The sequence below is a fragment of the Acipenser ruthenus genome, chromosome 23 (assembly GCF_902713425.1).
Source record: "Acipenser ruthenus chromosome 23, fAciRut3.2 maternal haplotype, whole genome shotgun sequence".
NCBI classification, from domain to species: Eukaryota; Metazoa; Chordata; class Actinopteri; order Acipenseriformes; family Acipenseridae; genus Acipenser; species Acipenser ruthenus.
This window is the reverse complement of record NC_081211.1, coordinates 489,697-508,316: the sequence shown is the minus strand read 5'-3', so window position 1 is coordinate 508,316 and position 18,620 is coordinate 489,697. Positions and strand designations below refer to the sequence as shown.

General features: G+C 43.7%; 1 protein-coding gene across 1 annotated transcript in view; it reads right to left on the bottom strand.

Moving 5' to 3' along the window:
• Positions 1 to 18,620, bottom strand: part of LOC117413239 (CUB and sushi domain-containing protein 2-like) — a 161,534-nt gene that overhangs the window by 33,835 nt on the left and 109,079 nt on the right. Inside the window, exons 26-43 of the mRNA XM_058997322.1 lie at positions 14,520 to 14,722; positions 14,199 to 14,390; positions 13,234 to 13,372; positions 12,667 to 12,854; positions 12,307 to 12,501; positions 12,089 to 12,205; positions 10,687 to 10,800; positions 9,328 to 9,423; positions 8,907 to 9,110; positions 8,538 to 8,662; positions 7,199 to 7,295; positions 6,824 to 6,928; positions 5,085 to 5,203; positions 4,583 to 4,652; positions 3,372 to 3,488; positions 2,930 to 3,139; positions 1,454 to 1,642; positions 167 to 344 (exon numbers count right to left, since the gene is read on the bottom strand). Coding sequence (XP_058853305.1) covers positions 167 to 344; positions 1,454 to 1,642; positions 2,930 to 3,139; positions 3,372 to 3,488; positions 4,583 to 4,652; positions 5,085 to 5,203; positions 6,824 to 6,928; positions 7,199 to 7,295; positions 8,538 to 8,662; positions 8,907 to 9,110; positions 9,328 to 9,423; positions 10,687 to 10,800; positions 12,089 to 12,205; positions 12,307 to 12,501; positions 12,667 to 12,854; positions 13,234 to 13,372; positions 14,199 to 14,390; positions 14,520 to 14,722 — 2,658 coding nt within the window. The remainder of the gene's footprint in view (positions 1 to 166; positions 345 to 1,453; positions 1,643 to 2,929; positions 3,140 to 3,371; positions 3,489 to 4,582; positions 4,653 to 5,084; positions 5,204 to 6,823; positions 6,929 to 7,198; positions 7,296 to 8,537; positions 8,663 to 8,906; positions 9,111 to 9,327; positions 9,424 to 10,686; positions 10,801 to 12,088; positions 12,206 to 12,306; positions 12,502 to 12,666; positions 12,855 to 13,233; positions 13,373 to 14,198; positions 14,391 to 14,519; positions 14,723 to 18,620) is intronic.

The following is an 18,620-nucleotide window of genomic DNA, read 5'->3' as shown; positions in this document are numbered from 1 at the left end:
AATGCAGACGATATATTAATACAGGCTCTTGAATGGCCTCTGCTTTATCCCTTCCGATGCAATGCTAAACACAAGCTTCAATTCAATTCACAGCCTGACAAGTAAAGCTAAACCTTTATGATCAGCAGAAAGGGAAGTCATAGGCATGCAGGGATGTTCCCCTTACCAGATGGTGATGAAGTCGTTTGGGTTCTCGATCTGCAGCAAAGTGAAGTTCACGCGGATCCCATAGCCCGGGTCTACCGTTATCAGCCAGGTACAGTCCACTGCATCGGGGTATTCACTCGGATAGCCTGGAGAGAAGATCGTGCCACTGTGGGACGTGATGTTCCCTCCACAGGGGACTGCAAATTATAAATAGTGAGTGAGTAGAAAAGAAATAGTGAATCAGAGAAAGAGGTCTTGTCAGGTCCAAAGATTAGCTCCAAAGCCTGTTAGAGGCAAGACCTTTTAGCTGACTGTTTGGAAAAGATAAAGGCATGAAAGTATCTAAATTGTCACTCAGGGAAAAGGCGGAGGACAGCAGACCTTAGGCACTGGCAATACATGTTTGCTTGTAAAACAAGCTGGGCTTTTTTCTTGTGCAGGGAATTCTGGTTACAAGAGATCATCAGAAACATAGTGAACAATTACAGTGATAATATTCTTTAAGAACGTGATTCCTGTCCATCCTCCTTATAGTTTCACTCAGATCTGAAATTAATATTCAAAGTACCAATGTAAGTGCTAAAAAAGCCTATAGCTATAGCTTAAAAAGCCTTGAAATAGTGAAGTTATTTATGAGTATTTTTCAAACACTTTCTCTACTTAAAACCCTCAATCAAAGATTGCAAATTAAACTGGAAGAATTCTTAATGGAAATGACGTATATATGCTGACAGACGCAGGCCAGGAGGGCTGGTTATCACTCCTGGAGCCCTGTTCAGCTACACAGAGAGATGCACTGAATTATGCACCAGTTTTGGACATGCTTTATTGAACCCTTGCTCCCTAACTTTAGAGAGCAATAATGCTTTTGGAACCCTTCCACCTCCCAGCGAATTCAGTGGCAGGCCGCCAGCTCAAGGAAGCACTGTCAAGTATGCAGAAGAAAGAGGCAATAATGAAATCAGACATCATTTACTGAGAGCAGGAAGTAATCCATCTCAGTCGAGAAAAGCTAAAGAGTGCAGAATCAGGGGAGGCAAAAATAAAAAAAAGATTAAATAAAAAAAATAGCAGTAGAACTGAGATGGACCTGATCGAGAAGGAATAGCATCAGTAATGCCTTTTGTGTTTCTTTGGTTTCTTTGCTATTTCCCATTGCCCACACCAAGGTGGCGTGTGACCCTGTATTTGGTCCCAAATCAAATGTCAACACTACACTTTATATCACCCCAGACAAGATGCCCTTTCTGTGTTTTAAGCAGGAAGCAGGGCTGTTTCTCGCTTGCTCGATAGCTCTGGCCCCTACCTTCACACCTGGGGAACAGGTGATCCCAGTTGCGGTTGGTCCCGTGCTGGCAGGTGAGGATGGCTTGCCCGACGAGCTGGTACCCTGGCAGGCACTCGAAAGAGATGGACTGGCCCACGTTGTAGCCAGCGCCACTCACCACCCCGTTGGCAAAGGGCTCTGGGTCCGGGCACTCCTGAAGCTCATAGGCTGGGGAAATGAACAAACTTGGATGCAACTCTTTGAAATCAGAGACTATGAATTCCACTGAAATTACACAGGAACTAAAGTATCTTAACCTTAATTGCAATTAACTAATCAATCGTCCTGTGTGGAGAAACTCTATGAAACATTATTATGAAACGTCTTATTTCAACACATATGAACCAAACTCCCACATCTCACAAAAGCAATGCGGCCTTGATAGATAAATACTGGAAGCTATTTGAAAATCAGTTGGATAGAAATGCCCAAAATAAAAAGTATTGTATTCTGTACAGCATAACTAACAAATTACCCAAGTTAAAGCTATGTGAGTGGACAGGATAGAGTGTGCAGCCAACTACTCTTTTCGAGTTCCAGGTTGAAAATCAAGGAGCTCTCTCCCTGTTCCTCCTATATACACGTGGCCAGGCTAAATTGGCAATCAACTACCCAATTAAGCCTGACCACATTCTCACAGGGTTTTTTTTACTTGAATGAGTTTAAACTGCTTCTCTTCAGCTGCCACAAGTGTCCCTCTTCTTAATTAGGTTTTGGAATTATCCTTTTAAATTTATCCAGTGTTGACTTAATCTTGGGTACAACAGCCTTCCTTAAAGGGGAAGCAATTTTTAGCCTTAAAGACTTCTATCAAACCTTCTGCCGTAAAATCCTTGACTCAGATTTTTGAGCAGGATCTGGAAGGTCCGCCATCTGTGACTGCTGTAAACAAGTTGTTGTGGGTGACGGGAAGTGGAACGCGCTCCTTATTAAATCTGCAGCTAGAATAATGTGATTTTAGGTAAGCAGGGAATGAAGTGTGACCAGAGGGGCAGCCTATTACATCATGCTAATTGTGCTGTCAGATTGGGAGACATATTTAAGACTATCCGCGGCTGCGGCGAGGTATCACTGCGTGTGTTAACAGGATAAATAAAACCATTCCTCGAGACATGCAATAGAACCCTTTCCAATGAGATTATTTCAGCACATGACAATGTATTATCTATTACTGCATAACTATGTGTCTATATACATACACACATATATATATATATATATATATATATATATATATATATATATATATATATATATATATATATATATATATATATTGGCTTCCTTTCTTCTTCATAGTAGCAAGAGGTCTTGTTATTCATATTCAGATTCCTCTGTGCTTTACTATATTTTGCAATGTTTTAACAATGGAATAACAAAGTAAACTTGTGTCTAACTGGCTACCACAATCTCTCATAAGGTCTTCTGGTCCAGTGAGATTCCTCTGGCTCTTACCCTGGTACTCAAATTTGAACCCGGGCTTGTTCTGCGAGTGGTCGCTGTGGAAATAGACCGTCGTTTCGTGAGAGGTGGTGAGGAGGGAGGGCGGGAGCTCGGGCCCGCTGAACCGGCCAATCACAGTGCTCGTATCGAAGGGCCCGTTCCGGATCTCGATGAAGTCATGGTTCGCCTCAGTGGAGAAGTTGAGGAACTGAATGTGGGCACCTAAACATCCACAAGGAGGAACAACAACAACAACAACAAAAAAACTGGTCATATCTACAGAGAACTGTGTTTTATTATCTACATTTTAAATGAAGTATCACTGACCCTGCCTTTCAATACCACCTTCTCACTCAACTGCTCTGTCCTTCCAAATGTCTCAGAAGGAGACCTACAGGCTTCCTCGTTGTTGTGTTAACACCATGTTACATGCAAGGCGAGGTATTGAACTTACCAAAGCTGACGGGCAGGGAGATTCTCCAGGTGCAGTCACTGTTGCTAGGGTAGTTGCCTGGAAAACCTGGGCTCAGGATCACTCCCTCCATCTCTTCGGAGGTCCCGCCACACTGAGCTTCAATATAGCAAGCAGGGAGAGGAAGTGACAACTGCCGTAGCTGCTACTGTGAGGGTGGGCAGAGTGCCACCCAAGGTCTTCGCTCCAACCATGTTCTAAATCCTTCACTAGAACCAATTAAACCAACATCTAGGTCTAATGTAGTTCATTATTTAAATGCACCTGGAGTGTAATGGCCCTCCAGGGCAGACATTTGCCCACCCTTTTAAAACTGCAGGACTGAGACTGACCCTCGCTACGCAGGCAGAGAAAATTGTGCCTTTCCGACATCTCAGAGCATCAGAAAAGTCTTTCAAAAGCAATTGCTATTCAACCACTTATCTAAGGAGAATTTGAGAGCGAGATATCCCGGAATACATCCCATGAAGCGACATGAAAAGATCCAGGAACTCTAATACTTAAGTGACATTTTTACATTACCGGACCAGAACATCAATCATGCTCACTCTTAACTCCTGACCTAGTCCTAGTATAACTATTCCCACTCCTTTATTTCTTGAAGGAGGATACAAAGCTGAATTGGTGGGCCTGCTAACCTTTTAGCATGCAATAAACCTTTTCTCACCTGTCTTTTAAGTTGGGTCATTTGACCCAGTGATTTGTTGGCAGGACATTGATTAAATGGGGTCTGGTCAATCTGACCCCAGTTAAATCTGGAAAGTGGATTCCCTTGAACTTGAACTGTGTATTACATATCACCCAATCACATATGTCATTAGATTCCCAATGCTTTCCATTAGAATATCACAGAACTTGTAACTACAGTAAACTGGAGGCTTTTCTTAATACTAACAAAGAAGGTAAAGGTAAACTAATAACCCCACCATGTAACCAGGGTGCAATGCACAAGAGCCTGAGACATTTTTCCCAGGTATCTTTAATGTAAAATTATAGTTCTGTATAACAATATATTGAATGCATGCTCCAGTTGGTTTTAACCAAACCATTAAGCCAAATTGAAAAAAAAGACTTTAGATGTGTGCTAAAAAAGACTAAAGAACAATGTTCCTTCAAATAAAAGAAACTTGAGTCACAAATAATTGCAACAGCTTCTATCTATGGCTAGAGATGCAAATACATGGCTGGTTTACCAATGCAGAGAGGAGGAGGGAAATTCCAACGCCGTACTGTCCCAGGCATACAGGATATATGGGAGTGACCCTGAAAACAACACAAGGGTTGTTACACGTGGGTCTATTTACTTTCTTGTTTTTACTTAATAGTAGACAATTAAAATAGATCTTCATTAAATAGATCTTCATTAAATTAGTTTAGTGTTGAGTGGAGTTCTCTTTCCTGCATACCTCTACACGGGTATACAGTGTGGAGTGAAACTCTTTCCTGGTATTCTACACAGGTCTACAGTGTTGAGTAGAGCTCTCTTATTCCTATACCTTTATGCAGGTCTACAGTGCTGAGGGGAGTTTTCTTTACTAGACTTCAATACAGGTCTATATTATTGATGTACCTTTCCTATAGTTATCTGTCCTAGTACTCTATACAGGTCTACAGTGTGGAGTGGAGTTATCTTTCTCAGACCTCCATGCTGTTCTGTAGTGTTGAAGATGCTGAAATGCAGGAAGGTTCAGTTACCTGGAGTGTGTATCCAGGCTCACACTGGAATGACACCACGTCGTTCACCAGGTAGCGGTCACCCAGTTTAACTCCACTACTGGGAATGAGGGGCTCTGGGCAGCTGGAGAGACCAACAGCTATACAGGAGTAAGAGAAAAAGAGCGACAGTGTTGACTTGTGAATTAATGGCTAGATCCATTAGTTGCATACATTTCAGTTTCAGGGGAGGTGGACTAAAGTTTGTGATTGTGAGGTTAAGGGCAACTTAGTAAACCCACGGCAGAGTTATTGATGGTTATTGTGATTTAAGAAGCCAGGAAAGAATGCCATGGGATTTGTAATGCACACAGAGTACGTAGAAAATCTGTTTAATGTCTCTGAAAGACTGTTAGTTCCGCTGCTAGCTTGGTTTTCTTATAAAAGCACACATATTGATTGGTTCTTAAGCGAGAGCACAGCTTGCAACATCTAGGGGATGTACAGTATAGTATAGTATAGTCTATTACATGCTGAGCAAGCGGCCTCCAATATTTAATGCAGCTACCAGAAAATAAAATAGGTTTCAGGGCAAGGTCGGCACAGCCCTTTGACAAGCATTCATGATTTATCACAAGCGCAATTGAGCGTGAACCATTCTGTTTAAAATATGTGGGCGAAGAAAATAAAATAACTTTGACATTCTTTTCATTTCTTTTTTGTTGGCAAGGGCTGCCACAGCAAATGCACGCAGGTAATCCCTTTCACTGCAACTTCAAATACATTATCTCCCCCGGCGAGCGCTGCCAGCCAGTCTGAGAAGGGTGGTTAGCAGTCCCCTCATGCCTAGAGAGGCTCAGCCCACATCGCTGCAAACTGTCTCCCCAGAAACACTTCCAGCCGCCGGAGCGAGATAACCTTCAAAAGACATTTCTGGGCTAAAGGTCTGTCTGCGTCATCTGCAGCTGCTTCTAGACAAAGTGTTGCAGGAGCTGATGGGATATGTGACAGAGCCCATTCGAACACTGTATATATGTATGCATGCATGCAAAACCACTGCCTTTATTCAAGATACGTTTTATTAGGAATATTAGTATGGGCATAATGGTGCTGCTTGAATGGAATCAGTCCCTGTTGATCTTGGTTATTAAGTATAATGTCAATGGCCCATTGGATTACAGGACATTAGTGCCCATGTAATTACAATGTAATAACTGGGTAATTGCCAATGACTCCTGCTCCTACATAGTAACTACTGTGTAATAATGTGTGATAATATGGTGGTTTGTGAATATCTTTTTACAAGTTGCAATTGCATGGTAACATCATGCTAAAGACATTTGACATGTAATTACGCAATGGTTACCATGTAAGAAAAGGAGCATTTGGTAGTTATCTAGTTATTACGTGGCTATATATGCCCTGTAATCTAAAGAGGTACCAATATTTCTATTTTGAGTTCAGGGAAAGAAATTGAGGTATGGTTCAATATTTTAGCTATGGCAAACAGAAAGGTACGTGCTTGCCTTGGGGTCTATCAGACCCAGATCCCGTTACTGAGGATAGATAGCAGTAAAATAATAAGAGTGAAACATAAACAAATGTATGATCTACTAAAAACTCTAAAGCTCTGTGGGGGTTTATAAGAAACTGACATCACATCACTCTGTAGGACGCGAGCAGGTGCCAAGCGGAACCCTGAACACTATAACGACTGAAGACGCTGGGGACTCTAAACTCTAAACTCTAAACTCAGACTCTGCTACTCTCTCTCTACTTACTCTTGTACTCCAGGTGGAAGCCTGCAGCAGACACGCTGATATCAGAGTAGAAATGCAGGTAAAGCTGGTGTGAAGTGCTGTTTAGGAGGGCTGGCACAGTCGTTCCTAGCGGAATAAAAAAAAAAAACACACACACAAGGCAGATGTTAGCAAAAATGTTTTGGGTTACTGATTCAAAATCCACCTTACAGTGACCAAGCTGATTGCATTCACACACACACACACACACACACACACACACTTTTATTATCTCTTATGATGAGATGTCATCTCATGCAGTTTGTGTGAGAGGACTGTCCTATTGTTCTCACTCGCCTGGTAGGACCACGAGTCCAGTGCTTCATGGGTCAAGTCAGGAGGCTCTATTTTCCTCACCTGAGAAGCTTCCCAGCATGGTGTCTGTGTTGTCTCCTCCGTCAAATACCTCCAGAGAGTCCCAGTTCTGCTCCGTCACAAAGCTGATCACCTGGATCTGGAGGAAAAGGAACAGGAAATACAAAAAGGGATCTTTTTTTTTTTGTTTTTTTCAAATGGTGCGTTTTGGGACCAATAATTCATTATTTTACCTCTGTTTTCTCCCCCAATTTTAATGAGCCTTGGAGAAGAGGCCCAGTCTGGCTAGTTTCTGCCTGAACAGTAGGGGTCGCTGTAGAGCGGTAAGGTGAACTAAACCCTGCCTAATTTCCTCCCTAACCCAAAGACCAATGCAAATAAGCTGGCCTTTGCATCCATACTGTATAACAATACCAGCAGTATACATAAAAAGACCAGATTGCTGCTCAAGAAACACAACTCGAAATCCCTGGCATTTTTTTTTTTTATTATTTTTCACAACCTGCAGATTGTGTTAGAGAATGAAAGCGGTTCACATACATTCTTCTATATTCTCAAACAAATCTAAAATTGGACGGTCACACCAGGGTGGCTGCTGATTTCAATTCCAGATCTATACGTTCCAATGCTCTTCACTCTTGGTCCTTTAATTTTTTCTTTTATTTGCTCTCGCTCTCCACGAGATGAATAATTTAGATAGCTTAGCTGGTCAAGAGCTGCTCGCACAAAGTGATGCGCTGACTACAACAAACCGAGACGTCTGTGTTACTGTCCATTGGAGACCCTAAACTCTAATCCCTTCCCATACGTTCATGCTGTGTGTCTGAGCTCAGCAGGGTTACTCTCCAAATGCACTCATCACTGTACAAAAAGGCAATTTATTACCACACACCAAAAAATGCGGGGGAAAAAAAGGATCCGACAAAAGTCATTATATATTTACAAGAAAATAAAATACACACATATTTATAACAAATAAGCAAATAAATAAATAAATAAATAAGCCACAGTTTATTGAGTGCTGAGGGGCATTAATTCCGAGCAGGCGCAGGATTAGACGGCCTTGCCATGCCTCTTATCATGCAGCCCACAGATGTGCTTGCATATCCACCAGCCATTATTTATAATCTATCTCTGCCGCCGGCTCTCCTCCAGAGAGCAGCTAAAGGTAAGGAAAGTTTCACCTTCCTTTCTGAAAACACTTAGAGATCGGAAGCTAAGCAATTCCAGGCCAATCTCTCTCTCTCCCTCTCTCTCTCCCTCTCTCCCTATCTCTCTCTCCCTCTCTCTCTCTCTCTCTCTCCATTCACCTTAATCCTTTCTACCCATTGATTCATAATATTAAACACATAGTAATAAATTGGGATGGGGCGAGTGGTACCTGAATGCCGGCTCCCTCCGGGACAGTGATCTTCCACACGCAGTTGAGGCTGTTGAGGTAGGGCTCAGGGAATCCCGGAGACAGGATAGTGCCCCTCCTCTCAGTCAGGTTACCCCCACACAGCACTGCGACAGACAAGGGGAGGGAGAGACACTAAGGTGAGTTTGTCTTTATATGGAACTGGTTGGAAGAGAGCAGTGCTATACTTATCACGTCACCTAGTTACCTACCCACCAACCTTCCTACTATGTAAGAGAGAATTCAGTTTGGTGGTGAAAGTCTAAAATGAATTCATTCTTCGGAGCTATTTGTCCCTCGCTGGTCCTTACTTTCTCAGTACGTTTGCTCATAAGCCTGGGCTGTACCTACCCACACAGGTGGGCACTGTGCTGTTCCACTGTGCCAGGGCTCCCAGCACAGTGAGGCACTCGATAGCGCCGGAGCCCTGCAGGGAGTACCCTGGGTTACACTCGAAGCGGATCACAGCCGAGACGGAGAAGTCATTCCCGATCCGTTTCCCGTATCGCGGCTCCGGGACTGAGCTGCACTGGGTGGCACTGGTGCGGGGAACCGCTGGAGGAGAGAGCGAGAGCAGGGGAGAGGGGAGTGAGTACAGAGGAGAGACAAAGACACTGCATATATATGTTTTATGTATAGTAGCTGTTTGTGACACTCTCCAGTCCAACAGCGATCAAAACAGTTGTAGTTCTACAACAATGAAAGTGGCAAATAAAAAACCAAAAGGAAGCAAAGCAAAACCTATTTCAGAACAGACACAAGCGTCACCGACCTTGGTAAGCAAAGTGGAATCCTCGGGAGGTGGCGTGACCTCTGGCGCTGAATTTGATGAGGATCTGATTGGAGGAGGCCAGGGGCACCGACTCGCCTAGGAGACAGACAGGACACAGAGAGTAAGAGACACAGTAACTGAAACGCCAGCTTATGAAGTGGATTAGCGTGATCGCGCGGATTTATTTTAGAGTTCAAAGCCATCGCTCAAGGCAATCGAGACAAACACCTTTTGTTTATTTTTTATTTTTTTCTTTTTCAGCTCGGATATTCATATTGCCACTGCTGCCTTGGACCTCAAGCGGTCATACAAATCCCAAACGATGATTTTGGGATTGTGTGATTTCGCTTCAGCAGGGAAAGTGTTCCCAGTCACCTCCAGAGAACCTCGTCACAACCCCAGATCCACTGGATGACTGAATAACAACTAACACGTATGGAACATTTCCATTGATTCTGGACCAGTTTTGTTTTGGCATTACCCGATGCAGAGGGTATCATTGCAAGTACATGTCAATGAAGATGTGGGATGTGCATCTTATATATGCTTTATTTTTTTCTACTGGGGAAACCCGTTTTTCCTTTCGTTTTTTCTTGACGGGACTCTTCGAACTTGCTTGGCTGGTTCAAGAAAAAGTAAAACATATACACTTTGTGTTTTTGTACTGTAGCTGTACTATTCAGTTTGATCCATTATAACTAGCCCCTAGAGAACCAGGGCTTTTAGTTTGCTGGTTAAAGAAAGAAAGAAAAAAATCAAGACCTGGAATACATTAATATTTGCAAACAGCAAAGAAATGCTCAAAGTAATGATTAAGCACAGTTTTATGGTTTGTTTTTCTTCTGCTGTGAATTAAAAGGCAACTGAAAGTTAATATATTTCCCTTGACATTCATTAGGGGGCAGCCTTAGGCACTAGTCAAATAGCGAGAACTAACATATATAACTGCAGCATGGCCTTGTGATAGGCCCAGGGACTGGAAAGCAGTGAGGTCCTGGTGGTCAGAGATGTGGGACTTGGAGGGAGGAAGGCAGCACAGCTAAGTGGTTAGGGAGGAGGATCTGAGATGAAGGACAATAAGGTTAGAAAGTGTGGTTCTAGTGGTAAGAGCTGAGGGACTGGGAGGAAAGCGGTGTGACCTAGTGTTTTGAGCTGAGAGAGGGAGGTAGGGAGGTCAAGTGGTTAGAGATAAGCAACTAGGTAGAAAGACAGTGTAGATTGGTGGTTAGAGTTGAGGAACTGGGAGGCCGGGGGTCACAGCTAAGGGACTTGGAGGCAATGTGCTTTGGTGGTTAGACTGAGAGGCTTTAACGTAACAACAGCAGAAGTCTGCCCTCTGTCCTGCAGAGCTCGGTTTACCTGTATGGGATCCAGAGAGAGAACTAAGGAGCCGGGAATGCTGGGTAGGCCCATCATGCACTTCAACCACATCGTTCAGAGCCGTCTGAAAGAAGGCAAACTGCCCGAACACAACTAAAAAAAAAAAAAAAAAATCTTAATGAGTTTTCATCCTCTATAATACCTCAGGCTTGTTTTCAGCCATGAATCAGATTTAATTGATAAATAACACAGCTTGCATGATATTGAATTGCAGTAAAAGTCAGCCCCAAAACATTCAGCAGAATAAGATTTACATTGAAGCTGTAAAATACCGGGACGGGCAGCTAGCTGTTATAGCAAATACATTTTAGAATGTACGGCATTTAAGAAGCTTAACACAGGCGCTGTCTTTGTTTGCGCTTGCATTATTAGATTTAATTTGATTTCATCAATCAACGGGGGGGTTAAAAATAAAGCTAACTTAGCCCAGCAACAGCCCAATCATTATCATCGACCGAGACCTCCAGCAATAACCTTCAACAATCCCCTACAAAGTAGCAGCGTGGACTGTACAGTGCATCCCATCCAGCCTCATGCATCTTCAGCAGGATTCTGCGGTTTTGTGGTCCGCCCCAGAGTGCTTTGCAGAGGAGCAGGAGTGTTAACCCCCGGATAGCTCTGTGCATTACAGCACAGTGCAATGCAATATCCTCGGCAGTAAAACAGACATTTATACAGCACTTGCATGTCAGACATCCCATGGAGGGGGTGCTGCTGCGCTCAGCAAGCTTTGTTGAAAATATCCTGTACTGGCAGATCTGCTTTAACATGCACTGCATTCAGTGATAATAAGCTGGTTAATAAATCACACTTGGAATGAAAACGCTACCGTTTAGCCATTGCAGCCACATGCATTTGTTGACACAAATGTTTTATGAATGCAGTTCATATTGTCTACCTGCAGTGGGATCTTGTACATTCAAGAGGTAAACAGATGCCCAAGCAGGAAATTAATGTCAGCGAGTCAATCCTGCATGTATCTGCTGTGTTATAGTCTGCGGTATCTGCTGATGTTGTGCTACCAGGGGAGTGACTGCATCTGGATTGCTTGCGTTCAGGGTTTCCTGAGTCGTGTCACCTGACGTTTTCTACAGGTCTGTGAGTCGATCATTTTAGCTTGACAACTAAACCCTTGGTTGCTGACAGCAGTTTAATTCTTTTTAGTTAGGCCTTGTAATGGAGTTCCCCTGACCATGAGAGGCCCTATGTCACAGCACCGAGGATAGAGCTACAGCTATTTACACAAGTTACGCACAGAAGTAAAATGGGGAATATTGACTTCATAAAGGCACGTTTCTCTACCACTGGCTTTGCGGTCTTGCAGTTTTATTTTTTGCTAAACAAATAAAGCATATATGAATAGCTCCAGGGAGGGGCTCACCATAGTCCTTGGGCACCTCAATGGAGTAGAGGCAGCTCTGTCCGCTGGAGTAATTACCGGGATAGTTTGGGGACAAGACCACCCCATCAGAGCCAGAATACTGCCCTCCACAGGGGGCTGAGAGAGAGAGAGAGAGAGCATTACTCCGAAGAATGAAAATCTGCGTGGTTCAGAACAAATCTGCCTTCAGAGAAGCATGGGCTCTCTGTGATCCTTACCCACGCAGGCTGGCCGGGGCTGGTTCCAGACAGGCTTGCCATCGTCCCCCACGATGCAGGTCAGAGTGGAGAAGCCTTCCACCACATAGCCGCTGTCGCAGTAGAAGGTGATGGTGGAGCCCAGCTTGAGGTCAGATCCCACCCGCGTACCGTTCCTCACGGCCCCAGGCTCGAAGCAGGACTCCCTCGGGTTCTCTGTGTAAAGACAAGCATTTCAGCAACACACGTCCCCAAGTCTCTGATTACTAGGAAAACCTTGTGAAACTTCATGTGACTACTAGATGTGACACGACTGAGTGCTTAAAGTTGTGGGTGAGTCGAGGAAGGACGTGAGGGAGGCGAGTGGTTTGCAAAGCGTACCCGTGTACTGGATGACAAAGCCGCTGCTGCTGAGCGAGGCGTCGCTGCGGAATGCCAGGAAGAGCGTGTTGGAGCTGCTCTCGATTCGTTCTGGGATCTGGGAGCCGAAGAAACTGCCCACCAGCGAGCTGAGGGAGTCCGGACCATCATAGATGTGGAGGAAATCATAGCCTGGCTCCAGGTTGAAGCTGAGGACACAAAAGACACAAGAGAGAATTTAAAGACAAACACACTCATTAATGCTGTTGGTCTACATTAGCAACATTTGCATCGAGTATTTAATTAAAGCAATATTTTAAAGTAGTGATATTCCCTTACATTCGTTGGTACACCATCACAGACACAAAGTACCACGGACTGAGACATCTTCAGGAAATATTTCAAATTTTCAGTTTTCCCAATGTTTTTATTTTTTAGAAGGGATCATAGAATTATCACATGACTCATAGGAGACACAGCTACTGGAATGACGTCCCAAAGGCTGCTGGGAGAGTCCTGGGCAGCCTTCACTGTCTCCCGTGAGTCAGGTGATGCTGTTTGAACTGGATTCCAGGGAGGGACTCTTACTGGTTGAAGGACAGCGCAATAACGTAGTCTGGCGACACCGTGATGGTCCAGTCACACTCCTTGCCGTGAGGGTATGGTTCAGGATACTCTGGAGACAGGATGAGCCCCATCGGGCCAGTTAAACTCCCTCCGCACGGGGCTGTAGGGAACAAACAAACAAACACACACACACAAGCATCTTAAAAGGAGTTTACCAATACTTTAAGCACAGCACAGAAACCACAACCATAAATATACTCCAGACAGAGGAAAGAGGAGGGTAAGGAATGGTCTCCCTAGTCATGTTTTTAATTCTCAATCACTTAGTTTAACTTGACACAGGTTTGAGATCAGTCATCTACTAGGAACTGGATGAGCATAGATGGGTTGAATGCATGAGTGTATATCTAATTTGTTCTAACTTAAGAAATGACCTGCTAGTACTCTAGTACGGTGGGCATGTGTAGGCAGGGCAGCTTGCTAGCTGTTTTGCTTGAGGACTTTCTGTGATCGATCTTGGTCTTATATTCTGCACAATGGTTAACGTGGCCCATTCATCACAGGATTCAGCTCAGTTGCGTCAAATTGCCTCATGATGAGCCTGCCCGTATTTTCTAATAAACACCCTTAATAATGTACCACTGTGACTCTGAGCAAAGCAAGTATAAGTTCTTGCTGAAGGCTTAGATCCTTCATCCCTGCTTATCAATAAGTCACTCTGCAGGCAGATCAGCTGTGGTTTATGCTGTGTCTCTATAGATCTGACAGCATGGGGAGGGGAAGGCAGTGGAATAAGCACTCACTGTTTCCTCTCTTAGTTTCTCGAGGACAAATAAGTAAACAAGCAAGCAGGCGTCAAGGGTATGAAGCACATCAGAACGGCACATTGGGGGTCAACAGCAGAGAGGTGCTGATTCCTAGGTTGTAATGAAAACCAGTCGTGGTTTTCCCCAGTGGGGGTTCTGGTCCCTTTTGCATTGGCGTACCTGTGCAGGTAGGAGGGTCTGGCTGCCAGAAGAATCGGTTGTCAATCTCCACGCAGGTGATCTTGGTTGCCCCCTGATGGAGGTACCCGGGATCGCACTGGAACACCACATTGTCCCCTGGCTCTCGACTGTCCCCACTGCGTGTCCCATTGGCCGGCGTCCCAGGGTCATTGCAGGACGTGGCTGTGGACACTGCGAGACATTTGAAGGGTTACTTGTACAGTAGATTAGCTTAAAAAAGAAACACACACCCACAATCTCTGGCTTAAACACATTTAAAAGCCACATGCAATTGTTCCAGTTAGAGGGACAGAGAGTTACCTGAGAACTGCAGCGCGAAGCCCTGCTTGCTGGTGAAGAAGTCCGTGTTGAACTGCAGGGTGACGGAGCTGAAGGTGCTGTGGATGTCGGGAGGCAGGGTGGAGCCGCTCAGCTCCTTCAGCAGGATCCCGCTGTCCTGGGGCCCGTCCCATATCTTCAGCATGTCGTGAACCTCCTCTGTGTGGAAAACCAGGAATTGCAGCCTGGAAAGGGAAAGCCAAGGCACCTTTACATACGACATCACACACAGCCAGTGCACCAGAGAAAACACTTGAAAACACGTGGGAAAATGCTAAGCATGTCTTTACCCTTTACCCTGCATTTTTTCAGTTCCCCCATGCTTTTTCCTATGGTTATACTATGCATTTACCATAGTTTACCCTGGTTTGCTGTGCTTATTAATTTGGTATTCTTTATAATGCTTTCCTATGCTTTATAATGATTTCTCTATGCAAATTTTTATAAGGATGTAAACACTTTAAAACATGTGGGAGTATGCTAAGCATGAGTTTAACAGTAGCATATTAGTATATCAACACTTTAGTGTGAGACAATGTACTGCATCGAAATCTAATATTTTTCAGGGAACACAGATGAAAGTTTTTATGTACAGAAATCTGAGGCCAACAAGAAGAACGACAAGAAGAACACAACACAGACAAAGAAGATTTCAGTGCCACTGTCTTGTTGTGCCAGGTTCTTAGTGTTAATGCAGTACTTTTAGAGGAGTGTAATGCAAGGCTCAGGTAAGGTAATACACAGAGATTCCTGTGATTCCTCTGATACACTTCCTTCCCTCCTCACTTCACTCGACAGGGTCACGTTCCTGTTGGGTTGATATATTCCATGCACTACCCCCGGCTCTGACCAGTGCATCTTCCCTTCCCTTCAGTGTGCATGAAATATTTGAGATAAAGCGTGAATCAATCACGAGGTAGGATCTACGACTGATCCTACACATAAGGCACTTTTCGCATGGATGCTCATTAACTGGGCTGGCATCCAATTTCAGCCACATTCTCTAGTGCATTATTGCGTGGCATAGTTACAATTGCATTTCCAGAGGAATCGGAAATAGCGCTGATAGGAACCAATGTAAGATTGACTGGAATAGCTGCGGTTGAAAGCAAAGGGCGAAGCTCGTATTTCCATAACAGGGGGAAGGATGAAACTGGCAAAGACATAAGAAAAATCAATACAGCTATAACAATATTCACTTAAAAACCTCACTAAAACCAGTTCTGAATATTTACTCAATTGCAGAATGGTCATATCCACCTGGAGCCGTCATCAATCCGTTTGAGATCTCTCTAATATTAAAAAGAAATCAGCACCAGTCTATCAGACTAAAACACAGCAGTAGGAACCCATAGCGTCAAAGACATGAGTTTCTGGGTAGGTAAGTTTATCAATATTTAAACACTTAGTCTTAAATATATCTAATATGTGTGCTTGTGTAACAAGAACATGAAGTTAGGTACAGTGCTGTTGCGTTTTATGAAACCACTTTAAAGAACTGTGTGGTGACAGTCCAGAAAGTGACCCAGTTAGAATCACGTGACACGCATATCAGAGTTCCTCACTGCATTTACCTAATAACACATCTCAGTTGTGTTTTAAACCACTCTTCCTGTCTGTGCTTGCACTCTTTGAGCCTGTCTCCCTCTCCCTCTCTCTCAATTTTACTCACCCTGTTTGCTCGGCACAGCATATGATTTCCGATATCTTCTAGTCCGTGCACCCTCTTATAAAACAGTTTAAAATACAGTCATTATAATATCAGCACAGAACGAACTGACCCCAAACCAGCAAGCCCAATTTGACAATAAGCGTTATTTGAACTGACCCGATTCTTTTTTTTTTCTTTTCTGACTTGAAATGACCAATAAGCATGAAAGTCAATCATCCTGTTATCTGCTACCACGTTGCTCTTCAAGCAAAGGGCGTTGAGAACACTTAGCTCATTTGGCCGTGGGAGGGAAACGGAAGGAATTAAGAAGTAAATGATCCGGATGATTTCGGATGCTCTTGCAAACCCTATCTCAGGCTCAGGCACCTCAGCGATTAAACGCCATGGCAGAGAGACCCAGACTAATGGACTCTCAGACATGTTTACAGTGCCAGGGGGCACTAATGGAGGACAGGAGCAGCTTGCATCCGGAGAGGGAGCTGTCAAGCACTTACTAGGGAAAGTCTCTAATAAACAAGCGATATAATTACCGGCATTGAGATTTACTGCACACAGTAAATACTGTGCTATCTAGTAATTGTGCATCTTCTATTTATGTTTGAGGAACTGTGTTTGCATGGCTGACAGACATTTGGTTGGGCACTGCCAGTGCTCAGATGTGAGGCATTAGTCCCCTATGTTGTTGTAGATTTCATTTATTTTGTAGTAAGAATTAACATATATTGTGCCAGTATGTCGCTTATGTGATTCAAACAAAGTTCCGGAAGTAATGATGCGTATACCACAAAAGACAGGGTCAACTTGACATATTGGACCATATTTTCAAAGTGTTTACTCCAGTCTTTAATTGACTCCTTATTTTCAAAGAGTTAAAACCCCTGTTTAATTTTACAAAACTAAAACCAAGGAACTACATTATTGTGACACAGACAGAATGATTCTTGGTGATACATCTCCCTCCCTCCCTGTGAGGGTGCTGTGTAAAGGGGACAGAGTGACCTGGACTGGATGGCCAGACAATTCATTCCCAGGGTTAGGTGGCCATCTAGAAAAGGGGCAGAGCTACAGTACACCAAGTCATCGACCTGGAAGGGAAGCGATGTGGCAGCCGCGGATTGGAGGAGCGGTTGCAATCGTTTACCAAGGGGGCGTGATTGACAGTACATAAGGGGACGAAGCGAGGTGATCTGTTCCTTTGTTATGGTTACGGACGTACCCAAAGGACCGTGAATTTGTTTGTTTTGTCATGTCTAATTATTGCTCGTTTGTTATTATTAGACGGCAAAATACGACCAGGAGCTGTTGCTAAAGGCCAGCATAAACCTGGACAACACTGCATTATTGTTCACCTAAGAAATTGTATTTCACCACTTGCACGTTAGCACTCACTTTGGACTTGTGACCATGTTGTGTTTTGTGTGTGTTTGTGCTGTGTTTATTATTTCGGGACTGAACCCCCTGGGTACACATCGTTGTGTACTACCATTCATTATTATTTAGAGTTGTCAAGTGACTTTGGATTATAAATAAACACCATTGCACCTGGATTATCGTTGAAAAACCACTTTGCCACAGTTATATATTCCATGATCCCTTATGCATTCTCAAGGTGTTTTGTTTTTCATTTCATTTCACAAAAACATGATTTATTTTGTTATCCTTTCAAGCAATAGGAGTTAATTAAAGAACGGAGGAGACGCTTTGGAAATATGACCCGTTGAATTGTATTGTGAAAGAGTACCCAGTGGAGTCAAGATGTATTAAACCAAGTATAGTTAACAGAGTGCAGGTCTTGTCATGGGTACTTAATCCAAAGACAACCCTTCTCTACTAGTGTTCAGCCACTCTGTGAAGGAACCATACATATCCCATTCTGCTGAAGAGGCATTTCAGTTCCCTACAGCACGAGCCCTTGGTGGTCCAGTGGTTAGAGAAAGTGACTTGTTACCAGGAGGTTCCCAATTTCAGCTCAGCCACTGGCTCACTGTGTGTGAACCTGAGCCAGTCACTTAACCTCCTTGTACTCCATCCTTCGGATGAGACATAAAACAGAGGTTATATTGTAAGTGACACTGCAGCAGCAGTTGTGATGCATAGTTCACCTCCTAGTCTCGGGAAGTCACTTTGGATAAAAGCGTCTGCTAAATGACTAATTCATATCGGAGATACGCGTTTGCATTAAAAAATATCAAACTTCCCATAGGGCTCAAGGTGAAGGACTATATGGTGACTGTGTGCGTGTCTGAGTTAGTGAGTGAGTGAGAAGGAGAGATATCTCCATGCACATTCAAATGAGTCTAATTGATTTCTTTCAATGGCACATTATCACAAGCCCTTGAATTTGTGCAAGTTAACATTTCGCATTACAGAGAGGACGCTGCTTGACCCAGCTGAGCTGCTAGTTTACCGCG